The sequence below is a fragment of the Falco punctatus genome (assembly GCF_963210335.1).
Source record: "Falco punctatus genome assembly, chromosome: 8".
Taxonomy (NCBI): domain Eukaryota; kingdom Metazoa; phylum Chordata; class Aves; order Falconiformes; family Falconidae; genus Falco; species Falco punctatus.
This window is the reverse complement of record NC_137588.1, coordinates 32,138,917-32,157,508: the sequence shown is the minus strand read 5'-3', so window position 1 is coordinate 32,157,508 and position 18,592 is coordinate 32,138,917. Positions and strand designations below refer to the sequence as shown.

At 40.8% G+C, this 18,592-nt stretch overlaps 1 protein-coding gene across 17 annotated transcripts in view; it reads right to left on the bottom strand.

Moving 5' to 3' along the window:
• KALRN (kalirin RhoGEF kinase) overlaps positions 1–18,592 on the bottom strand; it is a 546,232-nt gene that overhangs the window by 152,841 nt on the left and 374,799 nt on the right. For all 17 annotated transcript variants that reach the window (XR_013930070.1, XR_013930071.1, XR_013930072.1 and 14 more), the window contains exons 18-27: positions 15,132–15,281; positions 14,081–14,195; positions 11,317–11,432; positions 10,619–10,741; positions 7,900–8,082; positions 6,702–6,820; positions 5,439–5,505; positions 4,417–4,526; positions 2,010–2,079; positions 196–285 (exon numbers count right to left, since the gene is read on the bottom strand). Coding sequence is in view for 10 of the 17 variants with exons in the window: in XM_080399718.1 (XP_080255844.1) it covers positions 196–285; positions 2,010–2,079; positions 4,417–4,526; positions 5,439–5,505; positions 6,702–6,820; positions 7,900–8,082; positions 10,619–10,741; positions 11,317–11,432; positions 14,081–14,195; positions 15,132–15,281 (1,143 nt within the window). In the remaining 7 variants the exon portion in view is untranslated. The remainder of the gene's footprint in view (positions 1–195; positions 286–2,009; positions 2,080–4,416; positions 4,527–5,438; positions 5,506–6,701; positions 6,821–7,899; positions 8,083–10,618; positions 10,742–11,316; positions 11,433–14,080; positions 14,196–15,131; positions 15,282–18,592) is intronic.

The window sequence follows — 18,592 nt, the reverse complement described above, 5'->3', positions numbered from 1 at the left end:
TCACCATTAAAAAATGACTTGCCACACTGATGAAGATCACACATCACGCCACAGCCTATCAGTTTTCATTGATACCTGCAATGTAATGAAAACCCCAAATGCCAAAGCACAAGAAGGAACACTTTACTCAGATGTAAAGAGGAGGAGTTTCAGCAGCACTATGCATGCTGACAGAAAATGGCAATGGCTCCTTACATCAAAGAAGGTCCCTGCATGTTCCAGGATGAGCTGGCTGGAGTCAGGCTTGTTTTTGCAGTAGGTGACATACATCTGAAATTTATCTGCCTGTGAAAACAAACATCAAGGGAAAAGAAAGATAAGCTATTTCTCTGCTCCCACAGTCTTTCATTAAAGCTTACCAGGATAAATACAGGTGATCACTGTGCCTCCCCCCCCCCCCCCCCCAACCAACATAAGAATTGAAAATTAGGAGCGGAAGACTTATACACAGTTCATACCTTACCTGACCAGTTCTGAGGGAAACAAGATGCAGCCTGTAACAGCTATGGGAGGCTTTCATTAGCAAGTGTCAAAGAGGGAAGGCCTAAAACTTTAATCCAGCTATAAAATAATTTCTAATATCTGTAATGATGTTGTAAAGATCGTATCCAAAAGTCTGAAGGTCTCAAAACTCAGTCATGAAGTGTTGGCTCTATCACCTACTTGCATATAAAGCCTGTGTAGAAACTCTGGGCCAGAGACTCACCTGGCTTAAACCGACTCGAGCCAACATTTTTGGCTTGACACTGGCTCAGATTTGTGACGCCTGGCCTAGACTTGCCTTTCCTACTTTGGTTCAGACTTTAATGGCTCAAACTTTATGTTGTGTTAGGAGTGTTTTGCATTTCATTTCCTAATTTATTTATTTTTAAGAGGAAATGAAAAGCATCTGTGCACTCCTGCCTTAGAGCAGTTTCATATTACTGAACTCTGGTCTCAGGGACAGGCAGGCACACAGAAGAGGAAGATCGCTTCCTTTTACCACTATTGCATTTTTTATACCAGGTATCTAAATAACAGGACCCTGCAATTGGGCAGGCAGCTTTGTATGTATGTGTGTAACCATATACACAGCTCTGGACATGTACTATTGCTGAGATGATGTGGCACTATCTTAAAAGTACCATGAAGATTTTGCACAGAATGATACATAAACGTGTCCGTCTTTCATACATATGTAACCTCTTCTTTGTAAACTATATTTCTGAATCCATTTTTTCAATATTTGTGTCATGTTTTTAAATTAAAACCCACTTGAAATCATCCAAATATGCTAATTTTTTGACAAGTGAAAAATGTCCATAATTACTTTAAGAATACTAATTTCCAACTTTGAAATATGAATAAAACCATCAGAGAAAACATGAAGATAGCTGACTTGCCTGGTAAAAATTTTGAAAAGAGAACAACTTTTATACAGAGAAATTATCGTAGCCAGTTCCTGGAGCCTTCTACACCCACGAAAACCCTTAGCATCAAGAGTTCAAAGTCCTGCTGGAAATTATCCTGGCATTGCATAATGGAATGAGAGAGCACAGTGGCTCAGAAATTTGACACTAATTTCTGAAGAAAAATGTTGATAAAATGTTGTTCATGCCTTTATAAAGGTCTCATGGCATGACTAAAATTCTCTAAGGAAGGTATATTAAGAATTTAACTGTCTGTCATCCCAGGGCCCTCCATAAATAAATGAATTTCACCCTAAATACAGGTTTGGTTTGATGAAGACCTTTTACAACAGGAACCAGCAGAGGTAAAAAGCTGTGTTGGTCAGTGCAGAACAAGGAGAGAGGCTCTGGAAAGCTTTCACACCACTACTCAGGAGAAGAGTTAAGGGAGGGAATGTTTAACCCTAGGAGAGGTGAAGGACTGAACAGTCATAGTTCCAGATTAGCTTCTAAACTCACTTATCATTACAGATGTAACCCTTGCAACCAGTTCCCAGCTTGTTTCTGTCTGTGCTGGAGGAATTAATTTGAATAAATAATGAAAAGAAGAAGCCTTATTACCCAGGTGACGAAGCAGTGGCCCACATCCTCAGGCAGTTGTTCGTATTTCTCTAGTTCTTTTAGAAAAATGCTGAAAAAAAGAAGATACCAATGCAATTAGTTACAGTCAAATACCCAGGGGAAGCAGAATGACCAATGAGTTAATCAGTCCTAATGATCAACACTTGTATCTTGATTATGAGGCTAATCAAGTGTCCTACCAATGGAAAAGGTTCTCTTTGCCAAGGTATGCTTTGGGTTTTGAGTACAGTCATGCCTGACTCCACTAGAAAGGAAAAGGTAGCAGTCCCTAGTAGGTGGTCAGCGTATTCAGGACTGCAAAGTAATATTCAAGAACCAGAGTGTGAATCTGCAAAAAGATGTTGTGCAGTGGTTCAGAGGAAGAGCAAAAAGAGAAGCCCAAAGCTGTCAGATTTCCATCACCAAACTCAGCACACTGGGCAAAGGACAACAATTTAAACAAGCTTGACACTTCATAGGTAAGTAGTAAACACCCCAAATTTTTGTCATCAACTCTCTCCCAACACCATGTACCATGAGTGACATCTCTGTTTGTAGATAGAGCCCTGTGCAATGCCTGGGTGGAAAGAGGAATGTGAAACAGGAGTTGCAGAAGGAGAAGCAACTGACTGTGTTGTTTCCCAAGCCCTGAATCAGGCTGGGGGGTGCCTTAACATCACCAGCCAAAGCACAGGACTGTGGAGAATGTGATGGGGGACACAATTTATTTTAGCATTGCTAGAAATTTTAGAGGGAAAAGGATTACACATAAGCGGCAGGCTAGAGGAGGATGGGGCAGGGAAAGAAGTGACAGCAGCAAGGGAGCTATGGGGCATGACTGAGGGCTAAAGGGGTGGTAGCTGGGAGCAAAGGAAAGTAAAAAAGGAAAGTAATAATAGATGGCATCAGACAGGGTCACTAAAAAGAAAGTACAGCACCACAAAAAGAGGAGAAGTAGAAAAGTATCCTGGTTTCAGCCGGGATAGTGTTAATTTTCTTCCTAGGAGCTGGTACAGTGCAGTCTTTTGGATTTAGTATGAGAACAATGCTGGTGACACACTGATGGTTTAGCCATTGCGAAGTCGTGCTTACCCCAAGTCAAGGGCTTTTCAGCTTCCTGTGCTCTGTCTGCCAGCGAGGAGGGGCACAAGGAGCCGGGAGGGAGCAGAGCCAGGACAGCTGCCCCGAACCAGCCAGGGGGATATTCCATACCACAGGATTTATGCCCAGTATGTACACTGGGGAGGGCTGGCTGGGAGGGGCCAATGGTTGCTCAGGGACTGGCTGGGCATCGGTGAGCAGGTGGAGCAATTGTATTGGGCATCACTTGGTTTTCTTGGTTTTATTCCTCTCTCTCTTTTCCCTTTTCATTACAATTATTATTATAATATTTTACTTTTTTTCAATTATTAAACTGTTCTTATCTCAACCCATGGGTTTTACCTTTTTCTGATTCACCCGGTGGGGTGAGTAATGAGCGAGCAGCTGTGTGGTACTTAGTTGCTGGCTGGCGCCAACCCATCACAGAAGGCAGTTGGGTGCTCCTAGCAGAGTTTTAAATGAGACGCTAATATTTACCTGTATGATGGGGCAATTATTCTGGGCTGGCACTTGATTCATCTATTACTTAAAGGCCTTTTTAACGTAATACATAGTTTGAATCTACGAACCTGATACGCTTTCAAGCTGCTTGCACAAAAGCATGCATACGGCAGCCTCTGCTGGACCATACTTATGTCTGTATGATGGCACATCTGTCTGGCTGAAGCACTGAAAGTCTCCCAGAACTTCAACAGGGAAGGGTTTTCTGATTTGTTTTTCAAACTGATTTGGTTTTGATGCGTAACTTGAAGAAAGACTTTGAAATTCAGACTGCACTTGTGGGATTCAGCATCCCTAAACATTGTTTGTAACTACCATTCCATTCACATTATAGCAGAGAAATCTGATCTGATACACAGTCTTATCTTGGTAAAATTGAGTACTGTTAGTCACAAATTAAATACAGTCTCCAAGAAGTAGCAGGAAAGCTACTTACTAACCCATCTTATGTCAACCACTCCCTTTTCCCCCCCTCCTGTTTTCCAAGATATCATATTTTTGACAGGCAAGCTTCCAGACTAGATCTAGTGCTGTGAGATGGAAAGCATGTATAGGACTACAAAGCGTTGGTATAATATCGCTTTAACATTGTTAATCAGCTGAAGGCAAAGTTTAAACTAAGACAAAATTCATTTTTGTAAAGAAAACAAAACAAGAAATAAAACATTATCTTGCAAATCCGGATCAACTTATTTCTAGTCCTGTGTGCATTGTACTGTAGGCGTTCACTGCAGATGTATAGGTATACACATGCCTTTGGTTTACTTAGTCAGTAAACATTAACAGAACTGTTAGGAAAACCTACTTGTTATGAAAGTCATATATCTCCTGAATATTGCCAAAGATGATGTGTTCCTTATTAAGGATCCCAGCGGGTATTTCTTCCACTCCACTTGTCATTTCCCAAAGGTAAGTCTGGAAGACACCGGCAATTCTTAGTTTTCTGAATAAATGCAGTGAAAAAGAATAGATCTCCCTGCTTTATTGCCAAAGGCACAGGCTGACAAGGGAACTATGTACTTAAAGATTAAACAAACAAGCTAAAAAAAAATATTAAAAGAACGTTTCAACATCACAGAAAGCTCTCCAGAGAAATTAAAAGTGCTGACACTTAGAAGTTGTCTGAGGAAAAAGCAGAAACACAACAACAACACCTGTCTTTGCTGTCCAACTGATGGTGTCCAAAAACAGCAGGCAGAAACACTTGAAAGATAAGCTGGATTTGCCACTTCAGTAGCATTAGATACATAACAATCTCTTTCAAACTGCAGGACTGTGAAAGCTGACAGGTTTTACTGGAATACACTCTGCTTTTTGCCTTGAATATCACAGTTCCCTTCTACATGCTGCTGTAGAGCTAGGCAAGGTATTTGACTGTAAATCCAACTCTTTCTCTAGCATGAGAAAGGGATAGATTTGAATTTTTAGGAAAATGTTTCATGATTTAAAAAAAAACAACCTAGAAACCAACAAATTTCAAGTCTACGTGCAAATATCTTGTTCTTTACTGAGTCCCAGGACATTGCTCTCTCTCTGCAGGGGGGAGTGCAGCTTTGTAAATAAAGGCACGCTGTGGTGTCTCCACAGGTGCATTTACAGCCAAGTGTGGGGAGCACAGGACATGGTTCTGACAGTGGGAGACAAGGTCCCTCTGCTGCCCACTCAACTCTCACCACCAGCAGGACATAGCTCTGTGGTTAGGCACCAGTGGTGGTACCCTCACACATTCTTGTCAAGCTCAGCCTTTGCGGTACAGTGAACATCACCACCTCAAAGGATATCAGGTCCTTCCTAAAAATACTGGAGACTTCCCGGGCCGTAACTTACCTCTAAGCATTCATGCAAATCCCTGACATAAGCTTTTTCCGTCTGAAGCAGCTCAGCCATAATGAATCTGGAAAAAAGAGGATTTCAGGTGTTTTGGACATTATAGGCGTTTGTACAATGAACAAAAACCAAAACATCCTTCTGTTGTCTTAATCAATCAGTGTACTTCCACTCTAAAACTTCAGCTGCCTTACCTTGCACCTTTCAGCTCCATGAACAAAATACCAACCTAGCTTCTTGTAGGGGTATTTTCTAAATAACTTTTCTGCATAAAATTCCATTAAGTTGTATTTCTGCAACCCTGACTTGTGATTTACTATCTACATGACCATCTTTGACAGTTAATGGTTCTCAGATATTTTTTTTCCCCAGGAGTAAGAACTTGAGATTCACAACAACACTTGCACCTTCACTAGCAGTCAGTGGCAAGTCACCCTGAAACTTGACCTTCAGTGGCAATATAGATGGATTTGGGAGACACCACTACTCTGAAGAGGCTTCAACTGCTGGAAGCCCAACAAGCACGTTTGTAGTGCCTGAGGCTGGGCATCTCAAAGTTGAAATGCCCAATGTTTTGATAACGTGCCATAAGCAGACCAAGTGTAACCACTGTTCCCCTGAAGTAGAAACAGTTTCTTTTCATGTTTATGCACTGTAGCGATAATTTCAGAGAGCTGGGAAGGATTGTACATACAAATGCTTTCCGGAATATTCTCATACAAAAATTAAGACAAAATACTGTGAAATTAGACTGGTTTTAGATTTAAGTGCAATAAACACTCTCCAAATATTTCTTCCAGTATGAAATACTTCCAGTTCTTTCAGTTGTACACCCACTGAAATCTGAACCTAAACCTCAAGTGAACTCATGTGTCACTGAAACCTAGTTAACTCCTCTGGATGTCATTGGAGTTCAGATAATTCACAGACATATAAAGATGCTTTTCATGTTTTCCTGTTCATTTAACTTTTCACATACACACCCCTGAATGTCTCCATGACATCAGGGTCTAATCGAAGTGCTTGACTCACTCCTTTCCCTTTCCAAAAGTAATTTCTGATTAAAACCAAAAGAAATTAAACCTGTATAGTCTGAAATTCTCTAGCCCACAAGTCACAACTGCCCCACATCTGTAGGCTTATCCCAATAGCTCTGCAGCTGAAAGAAGTTATAGGACTGTCAGTCTGTTCTGGTCACGCAAATATCATAGAATCACTCTTAGATAATGTGTCATGGCAGACTGTGAGTGTTTGGGGACATACTCTTTTTTTCTGGCTGACTTTCTTTTTTCTTCATTGACTTCATGGTTTGCATCTCGTAGCTTTACCTCCCGGTCTGAAAGACTTGCTGGAATAATATCTAGTTCTAGGTCCTTGTTATCCTAGAAAAAATGACAGCACAGATTTTAAATTCATTGTAATCCTGCTGTTGTCCAAAATGCAACATGTTTATGAGATTAAATGGGTAAGAAGGGACAAAAGTAAGATAAAGATGTCAGAAAGAAGAAAATTCAAAGCGATTTAGAAGAACTACAGTGAGAAGGGAGGTTAGAAGGTGAGAGAAATCTTAAAAAACCACCACCTGTGAGAATCGTTATAGTCGTCACTGTTACTCCTGATCAGGAATAGGTATTGATGACAAATGTCTAAATTTTACCTTACTCCTTCATGTCTAAATTAGTTGCCTAGTGTGGGACTTCAAAAACAGTTGGATGAAGTGGAGCGCTATGCAGAGACAAGCCCAACTTCCAATGGCTGGCTGCCATGGAAATACCTTTCCAGACCACGGTTAGTAACTTAGTGCAAACCAGAGACCCTACAAGGGACAGTATAATTAAGGTATCCTGAGGGTGCAAGTGAGGGAATTTATTCCTCTTTCTTTGACATTTAATGTTGAAGGATGGTTGACTGAAAGGTTTTTAAGTGTTTCTGCTTCTGGCACTCCCCATTTATACTGCGGCCAGGGAGCAGAAGGTTCTAATTTTTGTTTCTCGTGTTGCTCTATTTCACCTAAAAAGAGATCAGAGATGAGGTTGGGGATCAATTTTTTGGTTAGTTAAGGCTGAGAGAATGGAAAGTTACAGTCCAAGCCCAAGTCTGATTCAAAATAATGGTGTGGGAGCAGAATTTATGGTTTATGCTAAAATTAACACAGACTGTTCTTCAACTAATGTGTTTTCCCCTTCCTTCCTAGTAGCTGTATGGTCTCCTGGAGAATGGTGCAAACATTTGTTTAGAAAGTCTTTCTGATCTTCACCTGTCTCCTCCTCATACCACTTATCTACCACAAAAACACCTTTTTCTCTTCAAAAACAGTTCTGAGCTTGTCTAGGTAGGTTGACTAGGTCTTAAGTGTTTCTTACAGACACGATAACCTGCAGCATTTATACCATAGCCTTCACTTCCCCCTGTGACTTTCAGCTTTGGTATAAAATCCCAGCAGGACATGGACTTACAGTACCTCTGTATTGATTCCAAGGGCTTTTTCCAGAGAGTAGCGGTATTTCCCCATCCTGAGAGAGAAGTCACGGTAGCGTTTGTCGACGGTGGTGACCCATTTCCTAATTTCAGTGGCGTGTATATGTCCTTTTTCTACAAAGCTATCAGCCAGCTGGATGAGGAGCTTCACTTTCTCCTTTGTTTGCTGCCCAAAATATGGTCCTTGGTTATGTTGCATTATTATTATTTCCTTTGCTTTTAATTCACACAGCAGTAAGCAGCTCACTATTTTTTTATACATCATTAAAGACTGTCTGTACTTAATCTTACACAGAATAAGATGCTTTCAACTTTTCCCAGTAAAACATGAAAGGAATGACATTTTTATAAGGAGATTATGAAGCTGCAGTAGATAGAAGAAGTTGAGTTTTTGAAACCACACACGCACAAACACATAAGGAAAACGTTGAAACTTAGACATGCCTCCTTCCTATAACCAAAAACTTATTTTTTGTGAGCCTTGGAGTAGAAGATAGCATTTAAAAAATCACACCTCGTAAAATACGCAAGTTACTTGAATCTATACTGAGGTGGTTCTGCAGACCCGAGCAGGCAGGTCATTAATATACCACATACCAGTCCAGGAAGTGAGTTTGAGTCACTACTGCTCTGTTTCAGAAACAAGCAGAATTTAAATCCAAATTCCTGTTCTACAATAAATTCCTCCATCAGTATTTTAGTTCCACTTAGAGTACTACAAACTAAAAGAAGCCTGAACTCCAAAACATACACTGAGCCACCAAACCTTCCACAGGTCTTTTCTAAACCACCTGGGCTCTGATTGCCCCTTAGTCATTATGTTTTTCTGTGTTGAGGAACTTTGTGCAAATCTGGCACAAAGGAGCTAGTTATAAATTAGCTTAGATTCCAAATCTATCCCAGGAACTGAAGGTGTCTGGACCTTATGTTTGAGCCAACTCAAATACAGAATGATTATAAAAACTGAGATATCAACTGTACAGACTGCACTCCATCTGTAATGCACATATTAATCCTCAAAAGCAAAAGGAGAATCAGTCGTATCCTCGGAGGTATTGGCAAGTTGTTTTTCAGAGATGGAGGAAACATTCCACGCTGACTGAAGCAAGACATGTTGGCAGGTACTTGACATTATCAGCAATCGGGCCACAAATGGACAAATGTGTGTCGGACCAGAAAACATCTAGCAGATTTCAAATACAAAACTAAATTCAAAAAATTTCACCAGCAAAATAAAGAGCTGAATCATAGATCATCTTAACAAATTAGTTGAATACTTAAGCAAGGCTAGGTGTGATGAAGGAAAAATCTGACTAGCTGTTATATTTAAAGGGTGTTTCATTCCCAAAAGCTACTGCTGATTCTGCTTTGCAAACAATTGGTTTGGCCAGAAAGTTATTGGGATCAGGAAGACTTTCAGTTACAGCTTAATTTGAGAATAACATCAGTCTGGGAGTGACATGCATTTACCAAATTGCATGTGGCAGTGAAAATACTCTAGGGCAGCAGTAGAAAAGTGATTTACTAGAGCTCTGGGGAGCAAGACTAGATGTGTCAGTGTAAGGACCAGCCAGTTATGGTCAATAAGGAACAAGGTATAAAACTCAGTCCTAGGCTAAGTCAAGAGTAGAAATAGCTTGGAAACTTCAGAATGCATCAGGATTTTTCTGATCAAAATTAAATTATAAACTGGAACATGATTTCAGGTAGACTGATAATGGGTGGAGGCCAGAAGTACTGTTAAAGGCACGTTGTACAGGTTCTGTCTGATTAAATTAACTTCTACCCACTGCTACTTATCTCCCATTTTCACAAACATGCAAGCTAAGCAAAAAGGAAGGAGACAAGAACACCACAAAGCCTGTGAATCAAACCCATGGAAGCACGGACTGCCTAATGAGGAATTTAAGGATTACAGAAGATCAATTTCAGTACACAGTGAAATGAAGCTACATAACACCAAAGCCATGGTCTTGTTGCAGTCCGATTTTGCAATTTAGATCCTTATCAGTGACTGTTAATACCCCTGTGGATTCACTGTCTGTAAATCACCTATGGTTTGAATTAATTTGTCTGAAGCAGATCCAATCACCATTCTTCTGTAAACCCCACCAGTTTTCTCAGAATTGCTCCATATAAATGAATAGATTCTTGGTAAAGCAGTTTTGTATTCAAAAATGTTCACTCTGGAGTTAAAACCCCCATTTATTTAAAGTATTTTGTTGGGATCAGCAGATTGTTTCTAAGGAGATAAATGATCAACCGTGATCAACCCAGTTGGAATTAATTAAAGAAATTGTAGTTGCAGTAACTGAACAGACAGGGAATCCAAGATGACCTTGGATATGTTCAAATCAATTAGTTACTCTATACCTTTCTTGTATGATTGTTTGAGGATGGAATTAGGCTACGTCTCATTAGGCTGCTGTGAACTCTGCATGCAAGTGGTCGTTCCCTTCCTTCTGATCAGAACAAAAAAGCTGCATAACCAGTACAGACCAAGGGGGAGAAAACCTCCTTTTTGTGTCTGTGTTTTGCTAAAAATGAAAGATTACAGTTCTCAAAACACATCGATCTTCTGGGCCAAGAACGTCAGGAGGAAAATACAAAATCAAGAGAATTACAGAGATTTGAGGCATTGAAACAGGATAATAAACATAGACTAATGCAGATGCCATAATTACATTGAAGTCACTGTTTACCTTGGCAGGCACTCTGAATTCCCCATATTCCTTCAGGAGTTCCTGAGTTTCTTCTGCTGATTCCCCTGTGGAGTTGTGAGTAGAGAGGTAATATTCGCCTGTTTCTTGGATCCAGTCTAAGGCCTGTGAATGTCAAAAACAACCAAAGGAAAACCAAAACAAACAATCTTTGTATTTCAAGAACTAATTCTCTGACAAAAAAAAAAAATATCTGCCAAATAACAGATATTAAATCCATTGGGTCTTAATACTGTCTATACCAAGACACTTTCTAGGAACACATAAAAAGACTACAGAAATCAAAGCATGTGGGAGAGGATACAAAAGATGCTGTATGTTTCCTAGGAGAAAAAGGAATGCAGGGAATTCTACCTGTACAAGGATAAATCTGCACACAGTGAAAGCAGTTGTCTCATTCAGAAATAGTTCAATAAAACAGTTTGCTCTTATACTTTTTTTCAAACAAAGGAACAAATCCAGAAATTAATCCGGCCTGGCAAATATACTGAGGTTCATTGTTGGATTTTGGAATTTTCTTCAATTGTTTTAAAAATCTACATTTGCCATGTTTTCAAAAGTTACAGTTTTTAAATACAGGTTGAGATTACAACAGGAACCCCACACAGAGGCAATACACAGATACAGGAAATATTTACACACTGCCAAGACAGAAAGACAAAGTGGGGGTTTTACGTTACCTGCTTGGCACTGCGCTCAAAGACAACATATTGTTGGCACTGATCTAATCTCCGCTTCTTCAGGGTCCAGAAGTGAAGGACCCGGTTCTCCCTCTGCAGCAGCTCACTCAGAATGGCTGTAGGGCAAAGGAAAACGTCTGCATGATTAGCGATTCTGTGAGTGTATACAGAAATAAGCCATAAAAAACTGAACGTGCTCACTCTGCCTGGACAGCATTCCCAGGATCAGAGCCTCTGAGACTGTAGTTCCTAAAAACAAGCACTGATTCAAAGGGGCTGCCTTAAGAAAAAACACACACAGACACACACACAAATATAAATCAATCAATCAATAACCCTTTAAAAAAAAAAAAAAGTGCAGTTGCCGGTTTGTCTGGTAAAGGAGAAGATGCTAGAACAGAGTTTAGGATTTAACATGATTTCTAGTCCTTTTGTTCTCTTGTGTTGCTTATTTCAGAGGTCTAGTACTGGCTGACATAGAAGTTGCCCTTTTACTGCCTTGCTGGTTGCTCTGGCCACAGGCTACGCAGCCCTTGGCACCAAAGCCTACTGTCCCATGTAGAGCTCTGGTCATGATTGAATTTTATTTAGACCTGAGCCCCCAGTCTGACATACTTGGTAAGGGTTCTCATGCAGCTGTGCTGCCTGGCAGCCCTCTGTGTGCTCCCCACGCAGTGACTGCAGCAATGGTTTTGGGTTGAGGCCTGGTATTGGTCCTCCAAACTGTTTTCTGTGTGACAGGGGTGTGACAGACACCCAGATTCAGTAAGAAACTGGCAGGAGACCTGCTACTCCTTGGAGTCTAGGACATACATGTTCTCCTTCAAAACCCAAGCGCTCAGTCAGACTATAATAACTTGATAAAAGGGTGTGAATTAACTCTTTAAAAAATACCATGGGTTTAACTGAAAAGATTATAAGCAGAGAGCATAGAGAGGGGTACAAGAGATTCACACTATATCACTAACAACAACCTAGTTAAACCCGAGTTTTTCTATTTAAACCTAGCTAAGTCCTGTGCAACTGGCAGCAGCTTCACCCATCGCAGCCATGCCTGGACATGGAGCTCAGCAGGTAAGGCATGGCAGCCCTCCTGTCCTCGCCTCAGAGCACAGCATCCACTAAGAGAGGGCTTAGGCACGCACAGCCTGGCAGCAGCTCCACTCTTTTATACTAAAACATTGAGTCTGGCTCCTCAGCCACCTACGGTCACTTAGGATCCTTTACAGCACCTGTTAATAACCCCTCTCACCCTAAGCCCTTTCTGAAAGGGCTGATATTTATTGCTTATGTATCAACACTGGGGCAGTAAACAGTTTTGGATGTATCCCTCCCCATTTACAAGTGTGACACTGATTATGGCCAAAGAATTTGTAATACTTAATTGCAAAACCTACTCTAGTCCTTTCTGAGGGCAACGGGAACTTTCAATGACAAAGGAACTTGAAGCTTGTCATGGGTGCTCTAGATCAGGTGTCTGCATAAACAGTTTATGCCAAATATAACTAATTTTGTTCTGCATTAATGACTTTGCTTTGGAAGCACAATAAGTATCCTACTAAATGGTTCTTTTATTCTGAACTAAAGCACCCACTTCAAAGATTTTCTGTGAATAGACTCACCAAGTGTAAGAATTACACATTTGGCTTTGAAAAAGACTAATAAACAAATTGTTTTTTATATAAGTGAGTCATTTCAAACAAGCTCAGTGAGGAACAATCACAAGCTTATATCAGGTGCACATTTAAGGGCTTGTTGAGTCAGGGTTTAATTAATTTTCCCATGATTTTCAACTGTAGGGAACAAAAGTCCACAACAAGAAGAAGCATTTGACACAGTAGAGGGGGAAAGCTGAACAAAGTCATGTTAGCATTGAAGGACTGGTATTGAAAGAAAGGAAGGAAAATAATCCCTTCAGTAGCACCCCTTTAATCTTCTGTGTATAATCAAAGTTCCCATTCCTCCCACATATATAATGACTGCACTGCTTTTAACCTGTGCCTTTCTGCAGCTTGTAAGAAAGCCAATAATAATAACAAAAATAGTTTGTTTTTACAGGATCTCTTTGCTCATTCTTATCAGTACCTTGCAGCACTGCCAGGCACAGATTAACAACTGTTTAATTAAGCAGAGGACTGAAAACATTTTAAACATCTCAGATGTATCATCTGATTGTAAGCAATGCTCTTCTGACCAAACGAAGGTAACTGCAGGCAGGTACTTTTGCTGGTGGTTATTTGATGCAGTCAGACATCAAAGAGGATTCCAGGGACAAAAAAATAGCAGATCCATCCTAGGGATGAACAAGTCTGGGGTTCATTGTTTTCCAGTGCTCAGCAGCAACAGGATGCATCTAGACCTTGTATTCGATATGTGCTTATGTATTCATTTTTAGATATAAAGGCAAAAGAGTGTCTGATCATCTCAGCTGACAACCTACATAATGGCACAATGCCATGGACTCTCCTGACAAGAGAAGCCAGAAAGAGTCCATGTTTCAAACCCCTTTTCTTTTTTCCCTCCACTACCACTTGCAACAGCAGAGTTCTGTATAAGAACTCATGCCCTGCAGAAGGGGCATCACTTTCTGAGAGGCCTCGCTACCACTGCGAAAGGTGTCAGGCCTATGTATCATTTTAGTGACAGAGAGAGATGACAAAACTTAAGGTGCCTTCTTAGCATGTTCACGAACTTTAGGATGACCACACAGCAGAGAGGGAAGCAAACAAAACCTTCAATGCTGTCATTGCACCAGTGCACCAACCTTTCACTTGCTGCTCGGGCCCCCTTGTATGGCTTGCTACTCCAGGCATGCTGACATTGTTCCTGTGGATGTACTTGAGGAACACTTCAGCATTCCTTCGTGCCAGTGTACAGGCCTAAGAAAAAAAGTCCCCACCAAAAAGAATCAGTAAAGATGAGCAAAGAAAGCAAAGGGGACCCAAGGGAGTTCTCTACTTATTTTGCAGGGAGAAGTTTTCTTTCATCTCAGAACGTGACAGCTTCAGCTAAGAGTCAATAAACTCAGCTAATAAACTAACAGCCTCATAAATATATTAAAACATGAGTAATTTTGAATATAGTGGCTGATTTTATATATTAAGGCAAAATAACGGCAATAATAAAACAACTGGTTGTAAAGAGCTAGTACATCACACATTCTCAATTTAACCCATCTCTCAGGAAAAGTACTCATTGTTTCAAAAAACGTACAATCTAGAGGCATAATTTCTTAAGCCTTGCCTGCAAGCATAGTTTCATTTTGTATATCAGTTTTAGTGGAAGGTGGAAGGATGGCTGTCATTTGACTTGTCAGCTGGTTAGCTTCACAGTTCTTACAAAGCAGCACCTGGAAGGCAGGAGAAAATCTCTGTCTCCATCCTGGTGCTGCCCTGCAGAGACACAATTGCTTCAATTGTTAGTAGTTCTTCAGTTACTGGCCTTGAGGACAGAATTTGAAATGCTGGATGGTTTATATAAGCCAACATCAAAATGCCGTATGATACCTATCATTTATAATGCTTATCATATGCAATTTTGAGAATTTGAACTTTGAACCAGCACAACAACTAACATCCTTCAAGTGCAATGCCAGTACCACCTAATTAGTCCTGATGACATCTCTGAGGTATGCATTGATGATAATGCTTATTACCCCTACTATAACAGTGTAAAACTGGCATAGGGTTTATACAGGCAGTCAGTAGTGGAACTGAAATTACACCTCAGCGCCTCATCTCAAACTCATCAACACTGCTCTAAATTGACTACTTAGTGGGGAGTTTTCCTGACTTATAAGAGAACTAAAATGAGACCTTGAGAAAAGCCTCCTTCTGTTCCAGATGTTTGCTGATCAGAGGGATGACGTGGTCTATCTCAGCTGCTGGTCCAAGTTTATCTCGACCTCCACACCAGTCCTCATCCCGTCTGTATTCTTGCTCCAAACTCTCTAATACACTGCACACCTGAAACATGCCCACAGCACAATTCAGTTAGCTACAGTCATAAAAAGGAGGAACATATTTAGGAAAAGTATGACCAATGACATTTCAAATCTAAATGTTTTGGACTATGGACCATGGCGTAGGAATAACTGGGTATGAAACAAGCCCTGGACAGAATGATCTAGCAGTTCTTCTTACCCATAGGCATCTCTACTGCGTGGGATGCCATTCATCTGGTTTAAGGGTGATAAATCCTTCTTTTCCAATGGATAAGGTGGCGGGGGGCGGGGGGGGGGAGCTAAAAAGGTTGAATCAAGGCAAGGGTCAGTCTGGCCCCAGTGGATCATTCAGGAAACAATCCCTATTCTGGAAGGGTGCTTTAGGTGTGTTTAAATCTCCCTGAAGTCAAGGGACTTAGCACATACTTAAAGAAAAAACACATGCTTAAATCCTTCCCTGAAACAAACTCTGAAGCTGGAACTAATTCTCTTCAGCTGCATGTTAGCTGTTCCCCATATAGCTTTTGTAAAGACTGGTGGCAACCAGCAGACATTAAATCAGTGTCACAACCTAGGTGGATGCAGGTGTTCCAATGTACAGGGCTTACACACATATCTTCTATCTTGATAGAACAGCGGGAATGACATAAATAAACCAACACAGTCTGAAAATTGTGTATGCAGTGGCCTCAGACAAGGCTGAGTCTTTTGCACTGCAGATCCTGAGAATACTCTCAGTGGCCTGTGCAGACACTTAAAAAATCGCAAAAGTTTTCCAGAACATTTGGAATTTCCTCCTTCTCTCCCAGAAGGCTCTTCCTACACACTCCACTGCTGAGATTACTCAAGATGCAGTCAGTTATTGCTAGGGGTCCAGCTAACCACATTCACCCTTTTCTCACTCACTCCTGCAGTTATAATTCAGAGGACCCCACATGATTAAGAGGATAGTGTGGCAGAGACTCCAGCATCACCCACCAATCCTCCCCACTATTGCAGGCCATTTTCATATAACTCCATCCATGAATACATCAAAGTCCATTTTAAAACGGGTGAGCCTAGGGAAACTGACCAACTTATCCTGCTGCCAGGCTGTTCAAGGACCTTAAGCATCTGACAATCTGAAATCATCTTCTTGCTTGGATGCAAACCAGCATTCACTTTCAAGCATTTATTGGAGAGCAAGTGCCCCACACATTATTAGGCACATGAAAGCATTTCCATTTTACTTCTTGAAAACTTCAGGACTCTATTGGGTTTGGTGACTTAAAAAATGAAAGCAGAAAGACTGCCTGGGATCCACATCTTTCCAGAAAGGATGGTCCCTGTACATGCAAATATCATCTTTCTGTTAAGGTGATGAGAGAAATTAATACCAAGTGGGCTGTCAATGAAGTCAGAGAGAAACTGGGCTATTTGAAAGCCAGGGTTCCAGCAGTTATATCAAGAACATAGTGTGCTTGGGGTAGACAGGCATGAAAAATTTTGGCTGGTTGTAACAGTCTCTCCACCCTTTTAGCTGCTTTTTTGAGATACTCGGATTATTCAGGATCCAGTAAATTAGTCAATCCACTGTCATCCAGTCAGGGAGCAGACCATTAAGGATCGCAGATCAGTCGTGTGGCCCAAGAGGAGATGACAGACTACTTGCTGCAGTGAGTTCATGAGAATTCAAACACTGAATGATCTTTACCCTAAACATTTGCTGAATAGACACAACTAATGAATGAACTGGTGGACACTACAGTATGCTTGTCTATGACTTGGAAACAGGAAGAGACTGAACTGACAAATTACTGGCTATGCATATTTTGGCCAGCACATTTGACCGTCTAAAGCACTAATGAATCCCTTAATGGTTTTCATTTCTCACAATCCTCCACCAGCAGTAATTCATTTCAATCTTGAGTGCATCAGGGACTGTAAATCTGTTTGAAACACCTCACAGTGAAAGACATTCATTATAAGGAACGAATTAATCTTAAACAATCTTAAAAATGCATTAAACAAATGACACTTAAAAGTGGCCCAAGGATCATCTACAGCCTCAATGTTAAAGAAAAAATAACCTCTTTCCCTAGCGATACATTTAGTTGTGCTAAAAAACTTCCCATGTCTGGTTTTCTAGTTGAGGAACTAACTGTGTGATAATAACAGAAAATTTAATGGAAATCACTGATGTCTTTTGTTAAAACCACAGGTTCCTGCAATGTCCGTGTTAACATGAACTGCCTGGCTGCAGTAAATTACATCAGGCAAGGCTATTTGAGTATCCACACGATGACACTAATTCTCACTGACTACAGTATAAATGACACCTGCTTGTGCAAGGGATGAATAATTGCACCATATCAGCAGCCAACTGCAATGTGTTTTGCAATTCATGGACACCTGGGATGAAGTAAAGTTTTGTCAACATATAATGGTTGCTGCTGTAATTATCTGTGTTGCGTATGGGTTTAGGAGAAATTGCTTCATACCTTGGCACCTTTTTTGGCATAGTGGTATTTAACTACTAGCGAAAACACTGGCTAGTACTGCTCACAAAGTAATTAACTGCAAGCAGTTCTCAAGGAAAGGCAGATTTCTATTCCTCAAAATTAACTCTGATATCATGAGAACTTGAAACAAAAATGGTGGGATTTCAGAAATTCTTCCTGTTGGACCGGGGACAATTGAAACAACCAAACTTCAAGAATTACATTGCTTCATTGAAAACTTTTAAGGTAAAAGTTACTGCGAACTGCTGCCTTTTTTTGTTTGGTTGGTTTTGGGGTTTTTTGTCAAGGAAACAACTTTGACTACGTCAAACTTTGGTTTCCATGTGTGGCTTAGCATTGCTATGCCAATGGAGCAAATGTCTTTTCACTTAATTTTGCCAGTGCTGTGAGATCCCTTGCTGGCAGAAGACCCTCCGCACTCAGGGTCAGAGGAGAAAGCCCATACCTGCCAGCACTGTTACATCATGGAGTGCACTCACATTAGTGTTTGCCAGCTGGGAGTCACCTGAGGGCTCAACACTGGCCCTGTTCAGGTGACAGAAAGGTTTATATGCACCTAATGCATGGATGAAGACTTGAAAACATATGTAAAAAGACAAAGGGCAGCTTTTAAGGGCAAGTAGGGCTGACTGAAGCCACACACTTTCTACTTTTGGGATTACTCAAGGAAAAGGGAGAAGAATGAGCATGGCTCCTTAGTGGTATTAGCAGAGCAGGCATTTGGAACAGTTCAACACTCTGCGCTGATCTTGGTGAGTAGCAAGTTCTTCACACTCTACACTGGGAGCTAAATCCCAGGCAGCAGTCATACACTATGGCACAGATATGATAC